The sequence below is a fragment of the Henningerozyma blattae genome, chromosome 1 (assembly GCF_000315915.1).
Source record: "Henningerozyma blattae CBS 6284 chromosome 1, complete genome".
Lineage (NCBI taxonomy): Eukaryota > Fungi > Ascomycota > Saccharomycetes > Saccharomycetales > Saccharomycetaceae > Henningerozyma > Henningerozyma blattae.
In genome coordinates this window covers 1,871,259-1,894,717 of record NC_020185.1, presented here as the reverse complement: position 1 = coordinate 1,894,717, position 23,459 = coordinate 1,871,259, and the positions used below count along the sequence as shown (strand labels likewise).

Here is a 23,459-nt window from a genome sequence, read left to right as displayed (position 1 = left end):
TATATCGAGATGAATTCTACTTTGAATAGATTTATATTTATTAGCCTTTGAAGTATTCTCCTTTGAAGTATATTTTGCGAAAATTATTGGACAAAATGGAAAATAATATCAAATTAACCAAAAAAAAATAAAAAATAAAAATAAATAAAAAAAAGTATCAATTGCAAATAATATAGACCAAATGTATGCTTTTTTAATATCGTTAATAGTTAGAAAATCCTAGTTTCAAAGGCGATGATTATAAATATATCTGGTAAAGATTTCGGCGTAAAATACACTTTTTTTTGATATATCTTTTTTTTATATATATCTTGTTTTATTTTATTTTATTTTTATTTTATTTTATTTTTATTTTTATCCCTCCTAATTTTTTCACTTTGATAATCTTAAAAGGCAATGGCCCAATAAGAATAAGAATAAAAAAAAATTCCCTCGTGCAAAGTTATGATATAAATTATATTGATTATTTTTGGTAGTTTTTGCTCCATCCTGATTTCGAACACCGGGTGCAAAATAAAAAACGCGTACCTTTCTTTTTCTTTTGGATGTAAATCATTTTCAACGAAAATATAAAAAAATAACGTGTTTGTTACCCGGCTTTAGAATCCCAAATTAGTAACTTGCTACGAAAGTGCAAAACGACTACTAAGTTCAATTCTTGAAATCGCATAGAAACTAGCAAGCATAATTATGCAAAGATGGAGAGAACTATCTAGCATTTAGTACACTATGGGTAATGATGGTCAAGGTATTGGATAGAACACGAAGATACATTCTTGGTTTTTTTAAATAATTATAACTGGGTTATTGTATTCAAACAAGAATTGTGAAATTTTGGAAAATAAATTATAAAATTTCAAGTTAAGTATTCGAGAAGGATTGAAAATGTCAAGCACTAATAACGTCCCAGGTGGTCAACGTACCTTGCAAAAGAGAAGACAAGCTCAAGCTGTCAAGCAAAGAAAAGACGAAAAATCCGTTCAAAAGGCTTCGCAAATCAGTGATGAAAAGAAAGGTTCCATCTTGAAAATTTATAACGATGAAGCTAACGGGTTACGAGTAGACCCATTGGTTATTTTATTTTTAGCTGTCGGTTTTATTTTCTCAGTTATTGCTTTACATGTCATCTCCAAGATGACTTCTAGTGCATTCGGGGGTGTCTCTTCTTCCAATGAATAGACAATTTGAAATTCCTAATTTAATTTACTTTAATTCAATTTTTTTGTTTGCTTTCTCTACACCCTACATCCTATAAAATCTACAGACGTTAGCTCTTCTAGATTATGAACGGAAGATTGTAATCAGCAAACGTGTACTTCGTGTTTGTCCTGGCTCCTCCCACCAGTATATTGTTATTACACTCTATATGTACTTCATACATCTGACCCCCACCCCTTATCTATGTGTGATTTGTATATATGTATATTTATATATAAGTATGTATGCATGGTTTATAATTTTGTTTTTATTGAAGTATAACCCTATTACCAAATATCATAGCCCTATCGAGCCAGTTAATCAACCCTAAATCACCAGATCACGGACCAATTATAGTTACCCGAACAGGAAATTCCACTTTATGTTTACTGATGTTTACTATTTCCCAGATCAGGTAATTTGTAACCATCGGTCTGATATTGTCACTACTGGATTTGGTTAAATATAATTTTTCAAGGCTACGTGGAAAAGTTTATTGATGCCGGGTTTTGTTACACAAAGGCTCTTTATAGTTAAAATAATACGTTGAGACCTGATCTAGTATTACATACATTAAAAAAATAAACTCGATTACTGGAAGATGATGATTTATGGTTCGAGATTTCAATTCCAACTTTATTTTCATTTTCATCTTTTCATTTTATCCTTTACCTTTTATTGGTGTGACAATTAGAACTCATACGTTGTACTTGTTGAATTATACGATCAAAAAGGATTAACTAGAAAACAAAAATCTGTAGTCACAACGCTGTCATCAGTTATAAACACGGGAATCATCTCGAATTGTGTCGTCTGTATATTGTGTCTCTCCCATTTTATTATCTTTATATTTTTTTTTCTTTCGTTTTCTTTACACTTTTCAAATCTTTAGTTTGCTAAACAACAGAAAGTTTATTTACTTTGAACGTTCCTTTTAATAAGTAGCTAGTTGGTTGAGAAAGATACTATTGTTTTACTTCCATAGATTTGTTCTGCTACTTTAAAGCAGAGTAGAATAAACTCCCAACTGGTGTAACGAAGCAAAGACTACGACTCAAACTTTACCGCAACACAACGCAAGAACAAGTAGAAAAAAAGAATTTATTAAAAGGAGAAGAGCTGGTGTTATCTTTATATATTCGTAGGAATTGGTAAAATAAAATAAAAAAAAATAATGTTTAGTTCACCAATTCAAAAAGGTTGTCTAACACCGCCAATGTCACCAATGCGAGTATCATCTTTGGATGATACAAACTTTGGTGGTGGTGGTGGTGGAGGCACAGCGAATAATGTATCTGGGACTAACAACACTTTCCATCAATTATTAGGGACTCCCCCCAAACTATCGTTGAATTCAATTGGGACTTATAAGACGTCTTTATCAAAATTGAATAATCAAAGAACAAGAAGATTATCAGATCCTTCTATAAAAGAAAATTTAAATCCTTCTTCTTTATTATTTTTTAAAAATACGCCATTGATGTTTAACAAGGACGAAATCAAGAAACCACATAATCAAACTCCTCTTTTATCATCGATCTTAATGCAGCAAGCTGTAAATGATTCTCAAAAAAATAGCAAAAATAATTTGGATTCAAATAATTTGGATGGTAAAGATAAAAAGAAACAAGATATCAAACAATGTCTGATGCGAACTCAATGGAATAAGCAAACACATACACAAAATCCATTAAATGATGAAAATGCTAATCTGGATATTTTAGAAAAGAAAAAGAAAAAGAAGACTCCAAAGAAGAAAAAATCAAACAGTCCAAAGGCTAACTCTAAGTCCAGAGAAAATCTGATATTAAATTCTAATTCAAATATAAATACAAATACAATCACAAATTCAAACACAAATGCAACACCAGATGTAATTGCCACTCCACTTACAAATCCTAGTTCAAATGTAAGTGCAAACCCAAATGTTTTAAAAAATAGTGTCAATAAGATTAGTTTACCAAAGAGATCAAAGGTGCCAACTTATTCCAATGTTGTTCCTCAAGAGATACCTGATTATCAAACAAGATTTATATCCCGGATGACAAGTCCAGTAAATGAAAGAATCTTTACTGATTTGTCTGAATTAACTTCTAATTCTTTAACGTTAGAAAATAGTAGTGATTTAATGATTTCAAATCCTGTTGAACAATTTCCAGTGGATAAAAATGGATTTGTTAAAATAAATAATCCGAAACACAACAGATATAGTTTTATCTCCAGTGCTTCCACTGATGTAGATTTCGATTGGTTTAATCAAATGAACTTGCAATCTAATAATAATTATTTAAATTTACAGAGAAATTCAATGATACAACAGCAACAACAGCAGCAACAACAGCCTAACTTATCAAATACAACTGCAAGTAAAATTGATAATAGAATTGAGCAATTAGAGCAAGAGATTGCAAATCTAAGAGCTCAAAATATGCAATTGATGAAAACTATTACTACAACAAATGAATCTGTAATGGACTCATGTTATAATAGCAATAATCATAATAATCCAATTTTTAATAATAGCCGTCATCTATCTCCTCAATCAACTTTACAAAATCATTTTATTGATAATGAATATAATGAAACTGAATCATTTATTTCCTCTGAAAGACATGCCTCACAATTGGAAAGAAAACTTCAATCACTAGAAGATAGTATAAGAGAATATAAGTCAATGTTAAATTCGATTATTGAGAATTCAAACCAAAGCCAAAATTCAAACAATTATACTACCACAGGCGGTCAAATAGGGAATCAATTAGCTCATAACTATTCTACAAATGAAAGTGTCTATAGTAACACAATATATTCAGAACCAATTTCTGCAAGAACCAATTCAACCGTATTGACATCGATAATGGAAAATTCAACAAGCTACCGTAACGAAAACCCAATAAATAATAACAATTCCATGAATCAATTAATGTCACCTCCTACACTAATGGATAAATCGAAAAATATCCAAAGTACAAGAACAACTTCTGATACAAGTTCCGAAAGAAGATCGGTTTTACGTCAAACACCAAAGAGGAAAATGGGTTTACAGTTACATCTACAAATTCATAAGTAACCTCTACGGTAACTCAAATAATATTTATGCGATGCAAATATTATAAACCGTAAAAAAACATAATAATTATAATAATAATGATAAAAATGCTTTCTTCACTCACTTTTTTTTAATATTAACCTCAACTTCAAATTCTATATTAGTTTCTTCTACCGTTTGTCTTTTTTTCTTCTTCATAAGAGAAAAATCATAATTACTCGTTCTTGGCCAAGAATATATAGATACCATCTGGTCCTAGTATCCATGTTAATCTATATTAATTTTTTTATCCTATTAACCCAGTTTTCCCATTTTTCTATTATCCTGTAACACTATTTTAACTTTCTTATCTTTTTTCTCCTCAAATTTGTTATTAACTTTTCAGACTATCTGATTTTTGACTTTGTATAACATTTTTTAGACAAAATAATTAAATTAATCAATAGATACATTATATATTGTATAGTTTTAAAATTTTTAAATGATGTTCCAAAAAGTGGAATAATGGGTAGGAAAGGGTCTCTGTGTTAACCCGAAAGAAGGCCGCATTATCTAGAATTCTATTATAGCATTCTTACACGTAAAAATATTGGATAAATCCTTAAAAAAAGAAAAAATTAAACTTAATAAGAGTTCCATAACAACTATCCAATTGTTGCTTTGGAAATGAACGAACTGAATACTGCACATATAAGGCCTAAGCCTTGGGAAATGCACCCCCCTTTAGATGAAATAGAGCAAACCAATAAAAGAGTCGACCCATCAGCAATCAATGATGGTGGTTCAACTTCAATTGAAAATATAATAAATAATAATCAAAATACCGAATCAAGATTAGATATAAATGGAAATCCAATCCACGAAGTAGACTCTCCTCCTTCATTACCTGCAAATAGGCCTGAATTTTCTTCTCCTAATAATATACTCGATCAGGGTATTAATTCAAATCGTTTTGTAAACGAATCATCATATATGCCTGGAACAAATTTATATGGTGGTAATTCATATTTAAATAATGGGATGTACGGTGGCAATAGTTATAACTCTATGTATGGTGGTAATTTTACAAATACATACGGTAATCCATATGGATCATTATTTAACAATGGATTTATGAATCGAAACTCTGAGTTTGAAAGATTTGGTGACTCGACACAGTCTACATTTCAATTAATCGAAAGTCTAATTGGTGCAGTGGCAGGGTTTGCTCAAATGTTAGAATCTACATATATGGCTACACATAACTCTTTTTTCACAATGATATCAGTGGCAGAGCAGTTTTCATATATCAAAGAATTATTAGGATCATTTTTTGGTATATTCACTATAATGAAACTTTTAAAGAAATTACTATATCTTATTACAGGTGGCAGATTAGGCTTATCACCTAATTCTAAGAATAATACTGTTCAAAGTTTAATGGATGACTTTTCTAAATTTAACTCTGATGAAGCAAGTTACTCAAATAGTGATGCCATAAAGCATCGAAGGCTATCATTGAAACCATTAATTTTTTTCTTATCTGCAGTCTTTGGATTTCCATACATTTTAAATAAGTTTATCAAAAAATTAGAGTCATCGCAAAGAAGAAATCTTGCATATTCAAACTCAACTTCTCAAAGCAGAGGTGATATTCATTCTTTAGATCCCTCAAGACTTGAATTCGGTAGAGCATTATATGATTTTATCCCCGAAAATCCTAGAATAGAAGCAACCATGAAGAAAGGTGAGCTACTTGCAATTCTTGATAGGAGGGATGTATTTGGAAACGAATCTGAATGGTGGAAAGTCAGGACAAAGAATGGTAGCACAGGATATGTACCATACAATTACATTGAAATTATCCGTAGAATAGAAACAGATGAGGAGAACATTCCAGGCCTTTCTACTGAAGATATAAATGCATAATTTTTAAGAGCAGGGTATTTTAACTTTTCTATATTGAGCTATTTTTTACTATGTTAGACCATACTATATGTCCCCTGTAATAGTTCCTATAATTATTTCTAGTCTTAATCTCAAGCAGTAATATTTCCAGAAAGGCTCTCCAATGCTAAAAGGTTTTCATACTTGAGAGAAATATCTGGATATTTTCATATATAGTCTGCTTTTTGAAAACGTATTGTTTGGTGAACTGAGTACAAAATAACGGCAAGTAACTACTAAACCATTACCTCTGATTTAATTTTCTAGGGAATTTATTTTTAATGAACCACAAGATTGTATTTGTGGATAGTACTATTGTAATTGTGCTATTGTTAATGTAGTCTACTTGGATGCCGAGTACCTTGTCTTTCGACTTTATTGTACTTTCGAAGGATAGAATCTTTTTATGCTTATATCTATCGTTTAATAGTATTGTTATCTTTGCTAAGGCTTCACAGAATAATACTGCTGTATTTATGTAGAATATTCTCCTTTATCTTATTTATTATCTTCACGTTATACACTCAATGAAGTAAGTTACTTTAATTAATCTCTAAAACTAAGGATTTATCTTTTATAACTAACTGTTTGTGTATTTTTTTTATTATCTTTTACTATGTTGTTCTGGTACGATAAGATGATAAATGTATTATTAAAATGAATAATAAAATAGCTATGTTTTATTATATCGGTGTATACAATATTCCTTGATGTATTTCAACCATCTAAAGGATTACGAATCCTTTAATTATATATTATCATGTTTTTATAAATTAAGTTTCAGGCTATTCATTTTAATGTCTGATCCTCTATCCCACATAAAATTCTTGCAAAAGAAGTGTCAAAACAGCTAAAATAGTAAAATAACTTTGGTCTTTTAAGAAAAATTGGCAGCCAAAATTATAAAATGCAACTTAGCTTTCTCTAAAGAGCATTTGAAAAAATTGTAATTCAATATATTACTTTTTTTACTAAGAATATTAAGAATTGTTTGAAGGTGTACGACTAGACCCTTCGTCAATTTGTAAGTATTAGCAAGTTTTCTTCTAATTTTTTTCTACCTAGATATCACTTCAATAATTTATAATTTGTTGGAGAAAAATGCTTGATTTTAGGTGGATATTTAACAAAAACAAAATATTTTTTGCAATCCAACTTCTTTTAGCCATTAATCTTAAGGTGTTTATTGTTGTAAGTTGTAACTAGTTTGGTTGTTTGTTTTGTTGTAATTATATTGGTTACCACAAAATTTCTTTGAATTGATATCTCTAGCTAGATCTTTCACAGAATATAATTATGAATTATCTAGAGAAAATGTTGTAAGATATTACACTTTCTGTGAAAACAAATTTAGAAATATTACCCCAATATTTTAGATACTTGGTAAAAAGTACTGGTTCTTTTTTTGCTACAGCTTGCCTTTATTTTGAAAATAAATAATAATAAGATAGCTGGCCAAATGTTTTTCTTTTTGGTTAACTAGTGGGAAATAGATATTTCCAAATGGTTGCGAATTTGTTTCTTCCTTACCAAACTACGAAAATATGAACGAAAAGTATAAAGAATGCGGAGACAGTTTCCAAATTTAATAGTATTCCGTGAAGAGAATGTTTCTGTAATAGGAACTATTTCCATTAAGTTGTGTACCTAAAAGATGGTACTAAAATTACTGATAAATACTAACCCATATTTACTTTTAATTCATTTATAAATTTTTAAATAAAAATATTCTAAAACTGTAGTCAATTATCCAGAGTCAAATGTAATATCAAATATTCCAACCAAAATACTTTTTTTAAAAAATTTCTTAAGTAAACGGTGATATTAGAAAAATTTAAAAGTAGAAAAATAATAATCCCACTATAGAGAACCCAATTGAAAGTATCAAGTACAGGTTTATTATGCAACAATTCTATTTTAGAACCAAGTTTCTAATATATGCTTTACAAACACATAAATAGATATTAGTCCATGAATTTGCTATACATTTTAAAATTTTATCGTATTGTAATTTGTAGTCATGTTATAAGGAGTTAGTAATGCAGCATAGTAATATTTATCAGCAACTTCAAGGTGAAAAACTTTAATCTCCGTGTTGCTGCTTTTATCGACCAATCATGGATTTTCCGTATTCTGATTATATTGTTAAACGGAGAACCTCTTTATCTGGTAAATAAACGGTATAAGGCGGTGGCACTATACTATTTTATTTGATTTATTAATTATTTATAGAAATGCATATTTAAGATATATGAAATGCTGTGCAGAAGAGATATCTCATTACACGTGGTTCTGAAATTCATGAAATACTAAATCCGAGAATAAATAGTATTCTCAGTATATTAATATGTGTAAGTTATAATATAATATTATACGTATTCTGGTTTATTATCATCTAAGTATATTTTTAATACCCGTAATTCAGTTTAATATGTAGTTTAAATCCTAACTATCTTACATACTATCTTACCTTGCTTCAAAAAAGCCAGGATAGTTCCTTTGATTATGAAATAAAATTCATGAAAATATCTTACAAAAATTAACACCAATATTCATTTGTTTCAACTGAACTATTCCCTGGGTTTTTAAATGGTTTATAATAAAAAAGTAGCAATTATTTACTGGTTTAGAAAAAATATATTTTAAGTCCATTCAAGTATCATGTTTATTTTTGTACAGCATTTAATGCAAATCAGAGAAAAGTACATAGCTACGAATTTCCTTGGTGAACTAAGTGACTGAAGCACTAACTAACATAACTCCCAGAGGAATTAAAAAAAAAAGTCAGGTATTTTATATTCTTGATATAAGTTTGTTCTCTTTTTTGAAGTTTTTACGGTGTTTTTTTCAAAATGTCTGTGTATCTTCGTTACATATTCAGTGATGTAACTAAGGTATAGAGTTACAATAATCCATAGTACTGTAGTATGCTCCTTTTGCTAAATTATACACATTCTGCAATTTAGTGAAGACAGCATTAGACATAATTGTCTTTGCTGTGTTTCTTTCCTAACAGAATAGAGTTGGTTTCATCAAGACTATTAAACCTCTTAGATACTCTAACCAATACTTCTTTCTGAATAGTTTTCACTAATTTTGAATTCTCTACAGTATGTGAACTGAACTGTTTTTTTTAGAAACCCTTACTTCTTGTAAAACTTTTAATTAGTTCTGGTTTTTTGTGCTTTGTGTTCTAGAATCTGATATCTATTTGAGAAACTTTTTTAATATTATAATAATTTGATAAATGGAATTTTTTTCATAAAGATTTCTCATATGAGGCTTAAATTTTTATTAACACTTTGATAAATATTGTATCTAATCTCAGTCCTTGAGCCAAGATCAACGTTCACTTTAGTCCTTCTTAAAAATACCAATAAGCAGATCCACTGCTAAGTTTACCCTTCCCAGCATTGCTTTTCTAAGTTACTGTAATAGTTACATTATAAAAGATGTTGTTTTAAGAGTTTAATTTTTTATCGATAATATTCTAAAATTTTGAATTTTGAAAGTTTCCAATTTAATAGGATACCGTTATTCTCAATAATAGTATTCAAAATATGTGTATATTACCCATGTTTAATTCACCCGTCTAACGATTGAGATATCATTGTTCTAAATTTCAAATAAATCAGAGTTCTTAATATTGGGTAAAAAAGTAAATTTTATATTACCATGAATTTTTTAAATAATTTAACAACTTGTCGTAGAATGAACTAGAATTTAACTGTTTTAGGGTACAATTAATATTTGAAGAACTTTCAAATTGAAGAAAAAATGAAAAAAATCTCAAATACCGGTTAAAACTCGTTTTTGAAAAAAATATTCATCTTAATTATTTTTTTCAAAAAAAATGATACATTACTTTGAAGGTTTAGCACAAGGGTTTTAAAAACTATAGAACCCTTTATAATAGTGTGTTTGAAAGAAGCTCAGAAGTGTAAATACTTTGTTACTCAGCAAGAAGGGTGCTTAATATTAAATTAGAGTAGTTTAATTCTACAACTGTTTTTCTGGTGTATTCTGTGCTTGTAAATGTCCCAAAATGAATAATCAAGAAAGTACTTAAGGTAAAACCTCCAAAAGTTATCAAAATACAAACAAAAGTAGAATATAAAGGTTTTTGCAATAAGAGCTGTTTATTTTAACTATAGAGACCTGTTTGATGGTGACATCCTCAGATATTCTTTTGTGTTACAGCTTTGTATATTTTCCTAGTTCATTACTGACATTCTAATGTACTTAGGTAGTGAACATTTCTGAAATATAATATTCTTTGAAACATTAGTTATTTTCATCCCATTTGTGCTTGTGATATTGATGCATATCAAGAAATTATCTCAGGGTAGGATATTTTTGCCTAATTTATAGCCAAAATGAATAAAAAAATATGTTAAACTAAATTTTACAATCTTGATAAATTTTTGATCAATTGAAATTAACTAGGATATTGTCTGTAGATTTCTTGGAATTAAGCATGAACACCTAGAACTTTGTAAGAAAAATATCACCAGGAAGTTTTTTTCAATTCTGTTTAGCTTCAAGTACTTGAATAATTATTCTAGGGGCTCTGAAAGTGTAGCCACTGCTTTATAGAAGTTGGTTTTTTTTGTTTCGTCAACAAAAAACTTTCGCATTGTATTTCCTTTCGATTGTTTAATTATCCCTTGTTCGGTGTTTTATCCTATTAAAGAATGTTTTCCTACAGAGATCCGAAATAAAGGCAAACAAAGAAACCCTTAAAAATCTCGGAGTTTTGGAATCTGACTAAATCGCTAATTATTAAAAATATATACCTGATAACGAATTTATATTTATAGTATAAGTTTATAAGAATTTATCATTGCGATTAGAAAGCAATGTTTTAACAGTCTATAGGCCCTAGTGAGAGGGATGCTAGGGGGAGTAGGACAGGAGGAGGAGGTGAGGAGGCACTGGATATTTATCAAAAAATGTGTTAATAGTTAGGTGTATACACTCAGTTTAGGAGTTTAGTTCAATTTGTAGCGTTCTTTGCGACGGCGGTTGGAGATCCAGTTTTTGACTTGTGTTTTGGAGAGAGAGGATTGTGTTGTGAGGGCTTGGAGGTCAGAGTTGTGTAGGTAAGGGTGTGATTTGTTGTGGAGGAACCATTTTTCGAGGGGGATGAGGGTATGTTTTGGGAGGCGGTGGCCACGATGGCTGGGAGTGTGCTGTAGGGGTGGGGAGAGGGATTTGGGGGAGGAGGAGGAGTAGTAGTAGGGTGGTGAGGGATTTGTTAGGGGTGTGGTTGATTTTTTTGTGGAGGGTGAGTTTGGGAGTGAGTTGGAGTGGGGGGAGGTGGAGGTTGAGTTGGAGTTGGACATCATGTGCTGGGTGAGGACGTTGAAGACGCGTGGGTTGTGGGTGGATTGAGAGTGGTGGAGGCGGTGGAGCTGCCTGGCCTCCTTCACGAGGCTGGACAAGACGGTGGACAGCTGGACGGTTGTGGTGACGAGTTCGGTTTCCTCTTTTCCAAGGGGTTCGTGTTTGATTGTTTTTGTCAAAAACTATATTTGGGGTTAGTAGTTGCACAAGTAATTTAAAAACAAAATGATAGTATACATACTTTTAATATTTCTGAAAGTTGAGTTTCTTCCATACTTTTAGCAGATGGTAAACGAGAACACATAGAAAGGAGTTCTTTGTTGAGGTTTTGTAATCTATTAATAAGTACGAGCCAATAATAAAACGAAATAATAATGTGTTAGTAGTTGTGCTATTAAAAAAACTGAGACGAGGTTAACTGAACATACTGTTCTTTAATGTTCTCTGAATTGGTAGGATTCAGTAAGGTATCGATAGGTATCTTATTCATCTTGTATTATTTATATTACTTTGGGTTGATTACTTGAATTGGAAGAATAAATTTAAGAAAGACAAAATCTTCTGATTAAAACCAATCTTATATTTATACTTCAAACGTAATGATAAATTTCTTTATTCTGTAAATCTAAAACAATAAGTTTCAAAATTCTCTGATGTAGCACGGATGTAAGTTTCCGAATCGGATCTTTGGGGCCATGTAAAGAAATGTATCAAATAATATAGTCATGTAATAATAATATAAATAGAAATAGAAATAAGAATTCATATTCTTATTTCTAAATATTTTCTGTTCCCAAGATTCCAGTGATAAGAACAACAATAATCTAACGTAGCTAGATGTCTAATAAAACAATGAATCACACGAAAAAAGCACTATTCAAAGTAAATTTGAAACTTAATAAGAATATTAGAATGAAAACAAATTCTAAATCTATGAGAAACAAATTCAATGAAACTAGAGGAATATCGATACTACTGTATAAGAACCACAATATTAAGATCCCATTTCCACCTACTACTCTATTATACAACATTGAAGTTGAAAAACAGAAGATAATATCGACACAGCATATGTTAAATGAATATACTATGGATAATGATGATAATTATCTATCTGATTTATTCTACGAAGATGAGTATAATGATAATAATAGTTTATTTGATAATGGCTTTCCAAATAATGTAAATAGCAATCCTAATCCTGTAAATAGTGAGCGAGTACTAAATGGATTTATAGCCTTTCGGGCATATAATTCTCAATTCGGATACGGCCTCAAACAAAATATTTTGTCAAGTTTATTATCCACGGCATGGCACGAAAATCCAAACCAACAGAATGTATGGAACTTTTTTTCGCAGGAGTATAATTTTGTCAAGCCCAAGTGTGGGTTTGTGGAGTGGCTAGGCCAAACTTACGAGAGGGAGATGCATCTACTCTTGTAATTGTGTCACTTCCACTCGGCCTTGCATATCATTATCAATATTACTAGTAATCCATATACTCCTCTATATCCTACTCTACATCTCCCTCTCTATGGTTGTCTCCCTCTTATTATATCAATTGTATCTTGCAACAAACCAAACATCGAAATTCCTGAAACGGAAATTTTAGCAAACCATAATCCACAACATAAACAATTTGCTTGTTTACATTTTGAGCATTAAAAACTTGTATATCTTGGGATAGTAAAGCAGCAGATGATAATAAAGTGCATAGAATGTAGTCCCATTGTAAAGCAGCGTCCTGACAAAGCAGCGAACAACACAAAAATTTTCCTCATATGTTAGCGTAGCAGCAACAGCTATATTGACACACTAAATGAACCAGACCTAGGCACTTTGGTTTATGCAAACAAACACAAAGATGTAAAAGCATCTTGAGTGTATTGCTTGATGTTTGTCCTGAGAGTCAGTACAACAAACAAACAACTTGCTATATCATCATAACACGCCTATGGTGAATAACAACGAGAGTACCATCTTCAAAACAACCTAAACAAAGTAAACATCCTATCATGCTCTTAACGAAGTAATCAGCCGCTGCAGAAATAAACACAAAGTGCAATAACAAACACGAATATTCATTCTAATATATACAGTTACCTTCTTCTTTTTTCCATCTTGAAACTTTTTTGAGGTCGCCTACTGAAATACTCTTGACAAAATTTTTCTCTCGGACCGACTGTCAAAAATGTTCGCCAAAAATTAGACAGGAAAATCCGAAACGCGTGGAGCGAAAAAGGCTAGCAGCCATGTAAATGACCTAATTAGGATATTTACATGGCACTGAGTTATCATGTTTACAGTATTGGTAGTATAATTTTATCGTGTTCTATTTTCAAAAGTATAAACAAACGATACAATTCCTAATTCAACTAGAGGGTAAGTGTAAATGTAAGTGTAAATGTAAATGTAATTGTATACTTAGGATAGTGTAAATGCGAACAGTTGGGAGTGAAAGTGTTGCTATTAGTTTTTTTGTTTACATTTTATTGTAGCTCCTATCTATTTCCAAGCAAAAAAAGTATAGTTATTAAGTTATAACTTCACTGACTGTGAATTTTTCAAACATTTTTAATTTTTGAGTTTAAAATTAAAATCCTTTCAAGTCATTTTGAACGATAACTTGCATAGGAAATCAACTCATAAGTTACAAGCCAAAACTCTCATAATTTCTGGGAAAAAAATTCCAATTTAACTTGATGTAGATGCAAAAGTGCCAAAGAATTTAATCATTTAGTGCATGCCATCTAAAATTTTGAATTTTTGATCACGTGATAATTTCGTGACTGACAAAAATTCTTGATGTCCCAAAAGATTCAAAATCAAAGCGGAAATATGTCGATCCGATCAAATATGGTATGAGTTCGAGATTTATATAAGCTTTTCACCAAACCAAGTGAGGATTTTCCAGACAAGATTTAAAGATACAACTATAAGATCTGTAGACAAAACAGATTATTACTACTATTATTACTATCGTTAACTACTTCAAACCAGTGCTCCTATAGCCTGTGTGAGGGAAACCAATTCAAAGAAACAAAAGAGGAATAAAAAGGAATTAATGGCGCTCCAGGAAGAAGTGTCAATAAGACTCTTGACTAAGGCTCAAGAGGCTGTATTACAACTAGACCTATGGATCAAAGATCAGCAAGGGTTTCAGAATCGTGATGGACTACGTGCATCAACTTCAGAATCCTTGGAACAAGCTGAGAGAGATTATAATCGGTATATGTTTCAACTGAACTCTCTGTATCTAAGAGCCCAATATATCCGAGATAAGATTGAAAAACAGAATGCTTATAATTTAGCGGATTCTGATGTTGCAGGGAATGACACCAATAGTCACGCATATGTTCAGCAACTAGTAACAGAATTTTATTCATTAAGTATTAAGATGAATGAATTATCTGCTATTCAAGAAAATGTCACAAATGGATCTTCACCTTTATCAAATAAATCAAGTCACTCAAATGATTCACTTTCAAAGATTACTGATGGATTTCAACCTCGTCCATTAAAGATCCTTCAGCGACAGAAACATAATAATAATCAGAATACTCATCCCCAGCCCGATTTGGAATCTCCTTTGAAATTGAAACATAGATCGAGTTACAACAAATTGTTATCATCAAATAAAAAAGAAAGTAAGCCTTATAAAAATTTTAATTCGAAAAAGTCTAAAAATAATGAATTGTTGTCAGATATTTCTCCAGTGAAAATTCAATCATTCGAAGAGCCAACATTCTCAGTAGCAAATACAAGAAATAAAAATTCTATGGATCCATTACATTATTCACTCTTTAAAACTAATAATAGATTGTCAATTCAATTCCCGGATGGATATGATAATGATGATGAATACGATGATCCTACGTGCATATCAGATCAAGATACAATATTTGTCTCAACTCCAAAAATAGCTTCATCAATTAAGAATACTTCAGAACCATTACGGAAATTTAATTCTCATGAAAGTATCTTGTCTGTGGAAAAATCAAATATGAAATTTATTCAACCCTTACCCGCTCTAAAGCCACCTTCTTCTCTCTTAAATTTGACATTGAAAAAAAATTTGCGTTCAGTTTCTTCCGTATCATCAAATAATGTTTCCTTGACGTATAACCCAATGATTTCAAAATTAAATACTACTACAATAATACCATCAGAACATACTCGAAATCAAATGAGAGTTAATTCAGTAGATTTGCTGAATTTATACGTACAACAGCCAACACCCAAAAAATTGAAAACAGAATCCCAATCTCCTAATCCTCCCTCGACAGATACATTACCTTCCTCAAACAAAGAATCATCCGTCTTTAGTAATTGGAATATATTGAATTTAATTTCAACACCTAGATTATCAATTTCCTCATCTGTAACAAATACACAGGCAGCTTCAACAAAAGCACCTAAACCAATAAAAAATAAGCCAAATTACGGAGATCTCTTAAATCATTCAAATGAATTTCATTATGAGCCACCACTTCATTACCAGTCAAATTTGCAAACGCATAATCAAAATACGGATGCTGCTGTTATATCTCGAGGTATATCGGTCTCTGATCTAGAGCATGCCCTAAACACAAATTTGAAATTATAATAGTTATTTTATTCTAATTTTTCACTGTGCCATATACTATTACTTATATTATTGATATTATTCTTTCAATTCACCTTTTAATTTTCTCTAAACTTATTTTTTATTTATTCTTTTTTCCATTTTTTTTTTCCTTTGGATTCTGCCTCTGTATTTGTCTTTTACTTTCTGTTCTTTTTTAAAAGTATTTATTATAGAATTTTCCGTATTAATATATTGCTTCAATTTTATTTTTTAATCAGTTTCTTTAATTTTTAGTTCCATATTTTTAATATTTTATAGTTTCAAAATAATAATATACTATATAATGTAATGTAAGGTAGCTTTATTCTTAGTTCTCTTTTAGGAAGTATATAAAATATAAATGTGATTCCAGACACAGTAAGTGGCCAAATCGTAATGCGTTACGTATTATGAAATTAATCCTTGAAGCTTTTATCTTGGTTTCTAAATAGTTTACTATTCGAGGAGCTTTTAATATTGCTAATTCTATTTTTATTGAAATTATTATGGGTTTTCACTGGTGCAACCAACTTTCTCCTACCAAATGAAGTGATTGAAGTTTTCATACCCCCTACAGTCTTATAGGAATTAGATATTGTGACAGTTTTATTTCCATCCTTGAACTTATCATTAATATCATGAGTTGACCCAAATATCTTTATGATTGATGGAGCTTTAGATACGCTACTTAGAGGATCATCAAATGAATTGTCAAATGACCCAGCATGATGTATCATGTCATCATCATCTTTATCACTAGCATCAAGATCTACATTTGTATCTTGGGACATCATAGAGAGCACATGCATAGTTTTAATACTACTTTTTTGCTTTAGGGATTGTATGTCATTAATAGTCCCAATTTGAGATTTGTAATGTTCGTTCACATGTTGGAACTCATTAACTTCTTTACTTTTTGTCAAGAACGATAAAGTTTTATGAACAAAATCTTCTGACATTACAAATTTCTTTCTAGAAGATTGGGATAGCCTTGCATGATCATCCGTTCTCTTATCTTTTTTATCTTTTTTTGCATTATTAGCATCTTTATGATTTTTGTTAGAAATAGAATCCATATTATTATCGTCACTATCATCATCCGATGGTTGTGTAATCATAAAGGGATTGCTTGTTTCAACTATATCATCAACCATACTCATAAAAAATGCCTTTGATTTTGATGTCTTTAAAATCTTGTCGGTATTAGTAACTTCAAGCCTTTTTTTCTTCATTATTTCTCTTCTTTTAATACGATACTCTCTTAGTTCATCATCTTCGTCATCACTCAACTCTAAATCGATATTATTTCTGTTTCTTTTCCTAAATCCACCATTCTTAATATCATATAAAATTCTATTTACCATTTTAATATCCATCTCTTTATTTTCATTCATTAATTTATTACGTATTTCGTCAGGATTGAAGTCTTGTCTGGAATAATCATCAATCAGTTTCTCAACTTCAGAATCATATTCATCTGAAACTTCTCCATCAGCACCACCAATACCAAACCACTCATCCTCAGATTCTTCAGCCTCCATATCAAACATCTTGGATGCACCTACTTTTTTCAGTTCTCTTAATTTGGCTTTTTTCTTTGCTTCCTTAAGCTTTTGTTTCTCAAGTTCTTGCTTTATATGTCTTTTATATTCCAACTCATTTAGTTCATTGTTAGAATTTTCGGTAGAATTGTCAGCTTCAAATTGTTCAATGTCTTCTATAAACTTTTTAGAGTTTTCATTAAAAATAGTACTCTTTGAATCCAAATTATCGCCATAATGGCCTAAGTTAATAATATTTGGGTTTATTGGTATTTTTTCGCTTTCTAATGGATTATCATTTTCAGAATCAGACTCTTCAGTAACGAGCTTCAAACCTTTTTTATGTCTAAATATGTTAATATCATCTTCAGAATCTTCTTCTTCTGGTTCAATTATTTCTTTATTCTCATCGCTATCATTGTAAAAGCTATCTTCAAGTTCGTTGGCACTATGATCGAAATCATCTTCGTCACTAGCAGATTGAACACTTTTATCATCAACTTTATTTTTCTTATTTTCACGTTTCCTTTCTTTTGCCCTTATTTTTCTATTTCTTTCGATTTCTTGTTCTAACAAATTTTCAACTATTTCTTTTTCTTTTTTTAAATCTTCCAATTTTAATCCTTTGCTCTCTATGGCATTTTTCTGATGATCGAAAATCTGTTTTTTTGAAGCTTTCTTTAATTTGTTAAATAGTTGATCCAAATTTGTTTGGATAGTTTTCTTTTTAACTTGTGGTTTCTTTTTTGACAATTTATGACGAATATCTAAAATTTGGGCCTTTGAGGCAGTTGAGAATAAAATATCGGATTGTGTGTTTTCTTCACTATCTGAATATAAATCAATCGAATTATTATACAAAAGGTTTTCTTTTAATCTATTCTCATATTGGGAAAGTATTACTTTTCGCTTTGGCTTAGCAATTACATTTTTTAATTGAACTTTGTTAAATTGAACTTCAATTTGTTGATGAGGTATCGTAACAGGCATTGCTTTCAATTTTGCATGGCTCGTATTAGCTCTCTCAGATTTGTCTTCATTTTTATCATTCTCTCCATTGGCATAAACAGCATCGCTATCGTCATCATCTAAATCAGCTAGGAAATCTTCCTTTGTAAAAGTAAATTTAGTTTTGGTTAAAGAATCAGAATCTTGTATATGGTGTTCTGTTTGTTTCTCTTTTTCTTTCACTTCCTGCAGTAAGGCATCTTGGATTTCATGGATTCTTAATTTCTTATCCAATATTCCATCTTTGACAGATGTTTGAAAAATATCATCCCTAGCTGTCTGAGGTATCTCATTAAGAGCATCATTCTGATTTGGAACAGTATTTAGTAAATCTGCTTGTGTCTTTTCTGGGAGTGTCATTAATGGGCCCTTAGGAGGATCATCAGCTGTTGCTTTCCCAGGAGATGATGGTACTATCTGTGTTAATGTCAGCAAGCGACTTGTTGATAATTCATTCAAAGGACGTTGGCTATTTCGATCCTCATCGGATATAGCTGAAGTAGGCATAGTAAATTTATTGGGTTTATTTTGTGTTAGAGAAATGTGCATTGGAGCATGGTTATTATTAGTATTAGAATTATTATTAATATTATTATTCTCTTCTTCTGCTCCATTACTTTGTGTTCCTGATTGTTCATGATAATCATCCTTTGTTATGAGAGGTACTATTCCCAGGCTAATGTTTTGGGGCTCCGATAGTTCTTTAGTTTGAGAGAGAGAGAAGTGAAAACTGCCAGATGTCTGGGTCTGTGAATTATCTATTTGTTGTCTTTGAGCAATATATTCCTCATTAATCTTTTGTGTTTGAAATAATAACGAAGTCTTGTTGCTATCTATTAGTTGAGTCTTTAATTGTGAAAAATCTATGGTACGTTTAGGGCTTGTGGTAGTAGAATCTTCTATTAGTTGAGTATTTGCAAACGATGAATCTTGAGTAGTCTGGACAGGGTCTTCAACTCTATATCTCTCTTCAATACTTTGAGATGTAGGTAATGATTCGTTGGGATAGGTATTATATGCTAATTTACTTTTTTGGTTATGAGAATATGAAATGGAATTTAATTTTATATTTTGTGTTGACGATATCAATTGGGTCTGTTGCGTTATTTCTTGAGTGACAGAATGAATGTTGTTTGGAGTATTCCTAAAATTTAAATGAGTTGCTGGTCTTATATAGTTGGTAGTAAATGTAGTACTCTTTTCTGCCTCATCAATCACGTCCTCAGTGTTCTTATTAAGAATACGATCATCTTCATTTTTTGTATCGTTATATGTATCTAAAAATGCTTGACTTTGAGAGAATAAAATTTCCTCATTCTCGTCATCACTCTCTTTAAGGCTATTTTTGTATTGATCGCTAAATTTATTTTGATTAGTAGGTATATCCACATTGCCAGTAGTTGTGTTATTAGATTTGGATCCCAAGTTTAATCTATTTTTAATTTTCTCTAATTTATCATTTGCAAACAAAAACCCCTCCGATAAATTGAAAGATGGAACAGGATTTGATATAGTGGTAGCAGCTTTATCGAGTTCAGTCGCAACCTGTTCTGGTACTTTCTTATAAGTTGTTCTCTTCTTTATTTTCAGCTCATCTAAACTATCGAAAACAGCATCCATGTTCATATATTTCAACAGACGAATATCTAGTCTTATTTGTGTACTAATTGTTCTTTACAAAAAAAATATCTACTGTAATATACCTTACTCTTACTTGTTTTAATCCAATCGTATGCAACTATGATGAAACCATTATTATAAATCTGCAATGCTTCCATACAGGAAAATGACGCGTAAAGCAAAGTAGAATTAAAAAACGCGTAGATAAATAAAAAGAAAGTTCAAAAAATTGTACCGCAGGATCTAACAATTGTCATTAAGACCTAACTTTTTTTGATAAATATCAAAGGTAACATAACTTTTCTGAGTTGAAAAATAGATGATAGTAAGGCCTGTATCAACTTATAGAACATATTTCACTCATACCTAGCATAAATTCTTTCTTCATTCTGTGAAATGGAAGGCTATTAATAGTTAATTCTTGTTAAGTACGGCGCTACCACTTTCAAGTAGTTTTTTTGTTTGAATCCTTAAAATATAATGTCGAAAATTATCAAAAACTCTTTTGTATAATAGCATTGGTAGTGTTTAGAGCAAGTAAAAAAAAAAGGGCATTTAAATATCGTTTAAATGTGGCTAGCAAATCAAACTAGTGTTCTATTCCTTAGGTGTTACGGTCTTTTTGCAAGAGAATTCAATTATTCAATCGTCTTCAAGAATCAATTCAATCTAAGGTCTATTCAAAATCTCCCTTTAAATTTTAAATCCTCTTATTCATCAATGTCCAGCTCTGCATGTGTGAATTTAAATGCCCCACAGGCTGCTCCTACTTGGAATTGGACTCCTTCTCAATTGGTTAAAGATGCAGAAGATTTAATTGACCAAAGCAATCATTTTTATGATGCCCTAACTAACTTGAAAAGTCCTGATTTTAATAACTTCTTAGTTCCTTATATGAATTATGAAAATAAAGTAGGATCTTTGATAAACCAATTAACTTTCTTACAACATGTCTCGTCGGAAAAGGATATTAGAGACGCGTCATTTAAAGCTACAGATCTTTTACAAAACTTCGAAATCGAAACATCTTTAAGATACGGGTTATTCTTGCAATTTGATAAAATTTGGAATCAAATTAAAGATTCAAAAGATAAATACGAGAAGGACCCTAAAGATTTGGAAAATTATGAGTTTGTTAGAAAAGTTCACAGAGATTTTGTTAGAGCTGGTTTAAATCTCGATGAATCTAAAAGAGAAAAGATTAAAGAAATAAAAAAAGCTATTGCTAATAATTCATTAAAATTTGCTACTAACTTGGGGGAACAAACTGAGTTTGTTGCCTTCACTAAAGAAGAATTAGATGGTGTATCAGACTCTGTTATGGAGCAATTCGAAAAATTCAATGATGAGAAAACTGGTAAGGAAATGTACAAGGTGACTTTTAAATATCCTGATATTTTCCCTGTTTTGAAGACTGCAAGGAATCCAGAAACTAGAAAAAAAGCTTTTGCTGGTGACCAAAATAAAGTTTCGGAGAATACTGTCTTATTTACTAATACCTTAAAACTAAGAAATCAATTAGCAGATATCCTAGGTTATTCAACCTACGCTAATTATAATTTAGAGTTGAAAATGGCAAAGGCCCAAGATTCAGTTTTTAAATTTTTAGAAGATTTAATTGATAGATTAAAGCCCCTAGGATCAAAAGAAATTGAAATATTAAAATCTATTAAAGAAAAAGAGTTTAAAGAATTGAACTTACCTTTTGACAACCATTATTATGTCTGGGATCATAGATATTATGATAATAAGTATTTAAAGGATAACTATAATGTTGACCTAGAAAAAATATCAGAATACTATCCTTTAGATTCTACTATCGAAGGTATGTTAAATATTTACGAAACTTTATTAAATTTGAAATTTATCGAAGAAAAAGATGATTCTAAAAATAAAAATGTTTGGCATAAGGAAGTTAAACAGTTAGCTGTTTGGAAAATGGATAATCCAGAAAACCCAGAATTTGTGGGTTGGATTTACTTCGACTTACATCCTAGAGATGGTAAATATGGTCATGCTGCTAACTTCGGTATTTCTTCATCATATATTAAACCAAATAATGAAAGATCGTACCCAGTTACAGCTTTGGTTTGTAACTTCTCAAAAGTCACTGCTGATAAACCTGCTTTATTGAAGCATAATGAGATTACAACTTTTTTCCATGAATTAGGTCATGGTATTCATGATCTAGTTGGCAAAAACAATAATTCAAGATTTAATGGACCAGGTGCTGTTCCTTGGGATTTTGTTGAGGCTCCTTCTCAGATGTTAGAGTTCTGGACTTGGAATAAAAACGAATTGTTATCTTTATCAAAGCATTATAAAACGGGTGAAAAAATTCCAACTGAATTGTTAAATTCTCTAGTCGCTACAAAACATGTTAATGGTGCTTTATTCGCTTTAAGACAGTTACACTTCGGTCTATTCGATATGAAAGTTCATACTTCAAAAGATCTAGAAAATTTGGATTTCTTAAAATTATGGAATGAATTAAGAGAGGAAGTTAGTTTAGTTGAGAATGGTGATTTATTCACTAAAGGTTATGATTCTTTTGGGCATATCATGTCTGATTCATACTCTGCTGGTTATTATGGCTATATGTGGGCAGAAGTTTTTGCTACCGATATGTATTATACTAAATTTGCTGCTAATCCATTAGAAACTAAAGTTGGGGTAGAATACAGAGATTGGGTTCTAGCAAGAGGTGGACTCTATGAGATTGAAGATAATTTGATTCAATTTTTGGGTAGAAAACCATCAAATGAGGCTTTCTTAAAAGAATTAGGTCTAAATTAACTCTAAATAATTTCTTTTCTTTATAATCTCAACTTTTTTCTCCTTTTATAATATTAATTATTTTCTTCTACTTATTATAAAGAAAGTTTTCTATTTTAGTTTAGTTTTTTGAGGAATTATTTGAATTTATTTTATATTTTTTTGTATTTATTTATTTTCAAGAAATTATTAATATATAGAATTTATAACTAAATATATAATTTCTTCTTAAGTATAACTTGATAAATAAAAAAAAGAAAAATAAAGAAACAGAAAATTTATTACAAAATCTCAATTATATGTATTTAACAGAGGGACTCCATTAATTTTTTTAATACATTAACAATATTTTTAATATAATATCCAAGTAAATCTAATTCCTAAGAAGTTT

General features: G+C 30.4%; 8 protein-coding genes across 8 annotated transcripts; 6 read left to right on the top strand and 2 right to left on the bottom strand.

The window, feature by feature from the left end:
- Window positions 1–885: 885 nt before the first annotated feature.
- SBH1 (Arf family guanine nucleotide exchange factor SBH1) lies at window positions 886–1,179 on the top strand (the record flags this gene model as incomplete). The annotated part of the gene is made up of 1 exon (XM_004178024.1): window positions 886–1,179. The coding sequence occupies one exon, from the start codon at window positions 886–888 to the stop codon at window positions 1,177–1,179; it is 294 nt and encodes a 97-aa protein (XP_004178072.1).
- A 1,192-nt stretch (window positions 1,180–2,371) lies between these two features.
- MMR1 (Mmr1p) lies at window positions 2,372–4,267 on the top strand (the record flags this gene model as incomplete). The annotated part of the gene is made up of 1 exon (XM_004178023.1): window positions 2,372–4,267. One exon carries the CDS (start codon window positions 2,372–2,374, stop codon window positions 4,265–4,267), a length of 1,896 nt encoding a protein of 631 aa, XP_004178071.1.
- Window positions 4,268–4,912: 645 nt separating this feature from the next.
- Window positions 4,913–6,154, top strand: PEX13 (peroxin PEX13; the record flags this gene model as incomplete). The annotated part of the gene is made up of 1 exon (XM_004178022.1): window positions 4,913–6,154. One exon carries the CDS (start codon window positions 4,913–4,915, stop codon window positions 6,152–6,154), a length of 1,242 nt encoding a protein of 413 aa, XP_004178070.1.
- Window positions 6,155–11,163: 5,009 nt separating this feature from the next.
- On the bottom strand, window positions 11,164–12,008 carry HMLALPHA2 (homeodomain mating type protein alpha2; the record flags this gene model as incomplete). The annotated part of the gene is made up of 3 exons (XM_004178021.1): window positions 11,164–11,700; window positions 11,760–11,853; window positions 11,947–12,008. The coding sequence occupies 3 exons, from the start codon at window positions 12,006–12,008 to the stop codon at window positions 11,164–11,166; spliced, it is 693 nt and encodes a 230-aa protein (XP_004178069.1).
- A 347-nt stretch (window positions 12,009–12,355) lies between these two features.
- Window positions 12,356–12,961, top strand: HMLALPHA1 (transcriptional co-activator mating type protein alpha; the record flags this gene model as incomplete). The annotated part of the gene is made up of 1 exon (XM_004178020.1): window positions 12,356–12,961. One exon carries the CDS (start codon window positions 12,356–12,358, stop codon window positions 12,959–12,961), a length of 606 nt encoding a protein of 201 aa, XP_004178068.1.
- A 1,621-nt stretch (window positions 12,962–14,582) lies between these two features.
- VAC17 (Vac17p) lies at window positions 14,583–16,124 on the top strand (the record flags this gene model as incomplete). The annotated part of the gene is made up of 1 exon (XM_004178019.1): window positions 14,583–16,124. The coding sequence occupies one exon, from the start codon at window positions 14,583–14,585 to the stop codon at window positions 16,122–16,124; it is 1,542 nt and encodes a 513-aa protein (XP_004178067.1).
- Window positions 16,125–16,540: 416 nt separating this feature from the next.
- Window positions 16,541–20,299, bottom strand: MRC1 (chromatin-modulating protein MRC1; the record flags this gene model as incomplete). Its single annotated transcript, XM_004178018.1, has 1 exon — window positions 16,541–20,299. The coding sequence occupies one exon, from the start codon at window positions 20,297–20,299 to the stop codon at window positions 16,541–16,543; it is 3,759 nt and encodes a 1,252-aa protein (XP_004178066.1).
- A 564-nt stretch (window positions 20,300–20,863) lies between these two features.
- On the top strand, window positions 20,864–23,089 carry PRD1 (metalloendopeptidase; the record flags this gene model as incomplete). The annotated part of the gene is made up of 1 exon (XM_004178017.1): window positions 20,864–23,089. One exon carries the CDS (start codon window positions 20,864–20,866, stop codon window positions 23,087–23,089), a length of 2,226 nt encoding a protein of 741 aa, XP_004178065.1.
- Window positions 23,090–23,459: the final 370 nt, after the last annotated feature.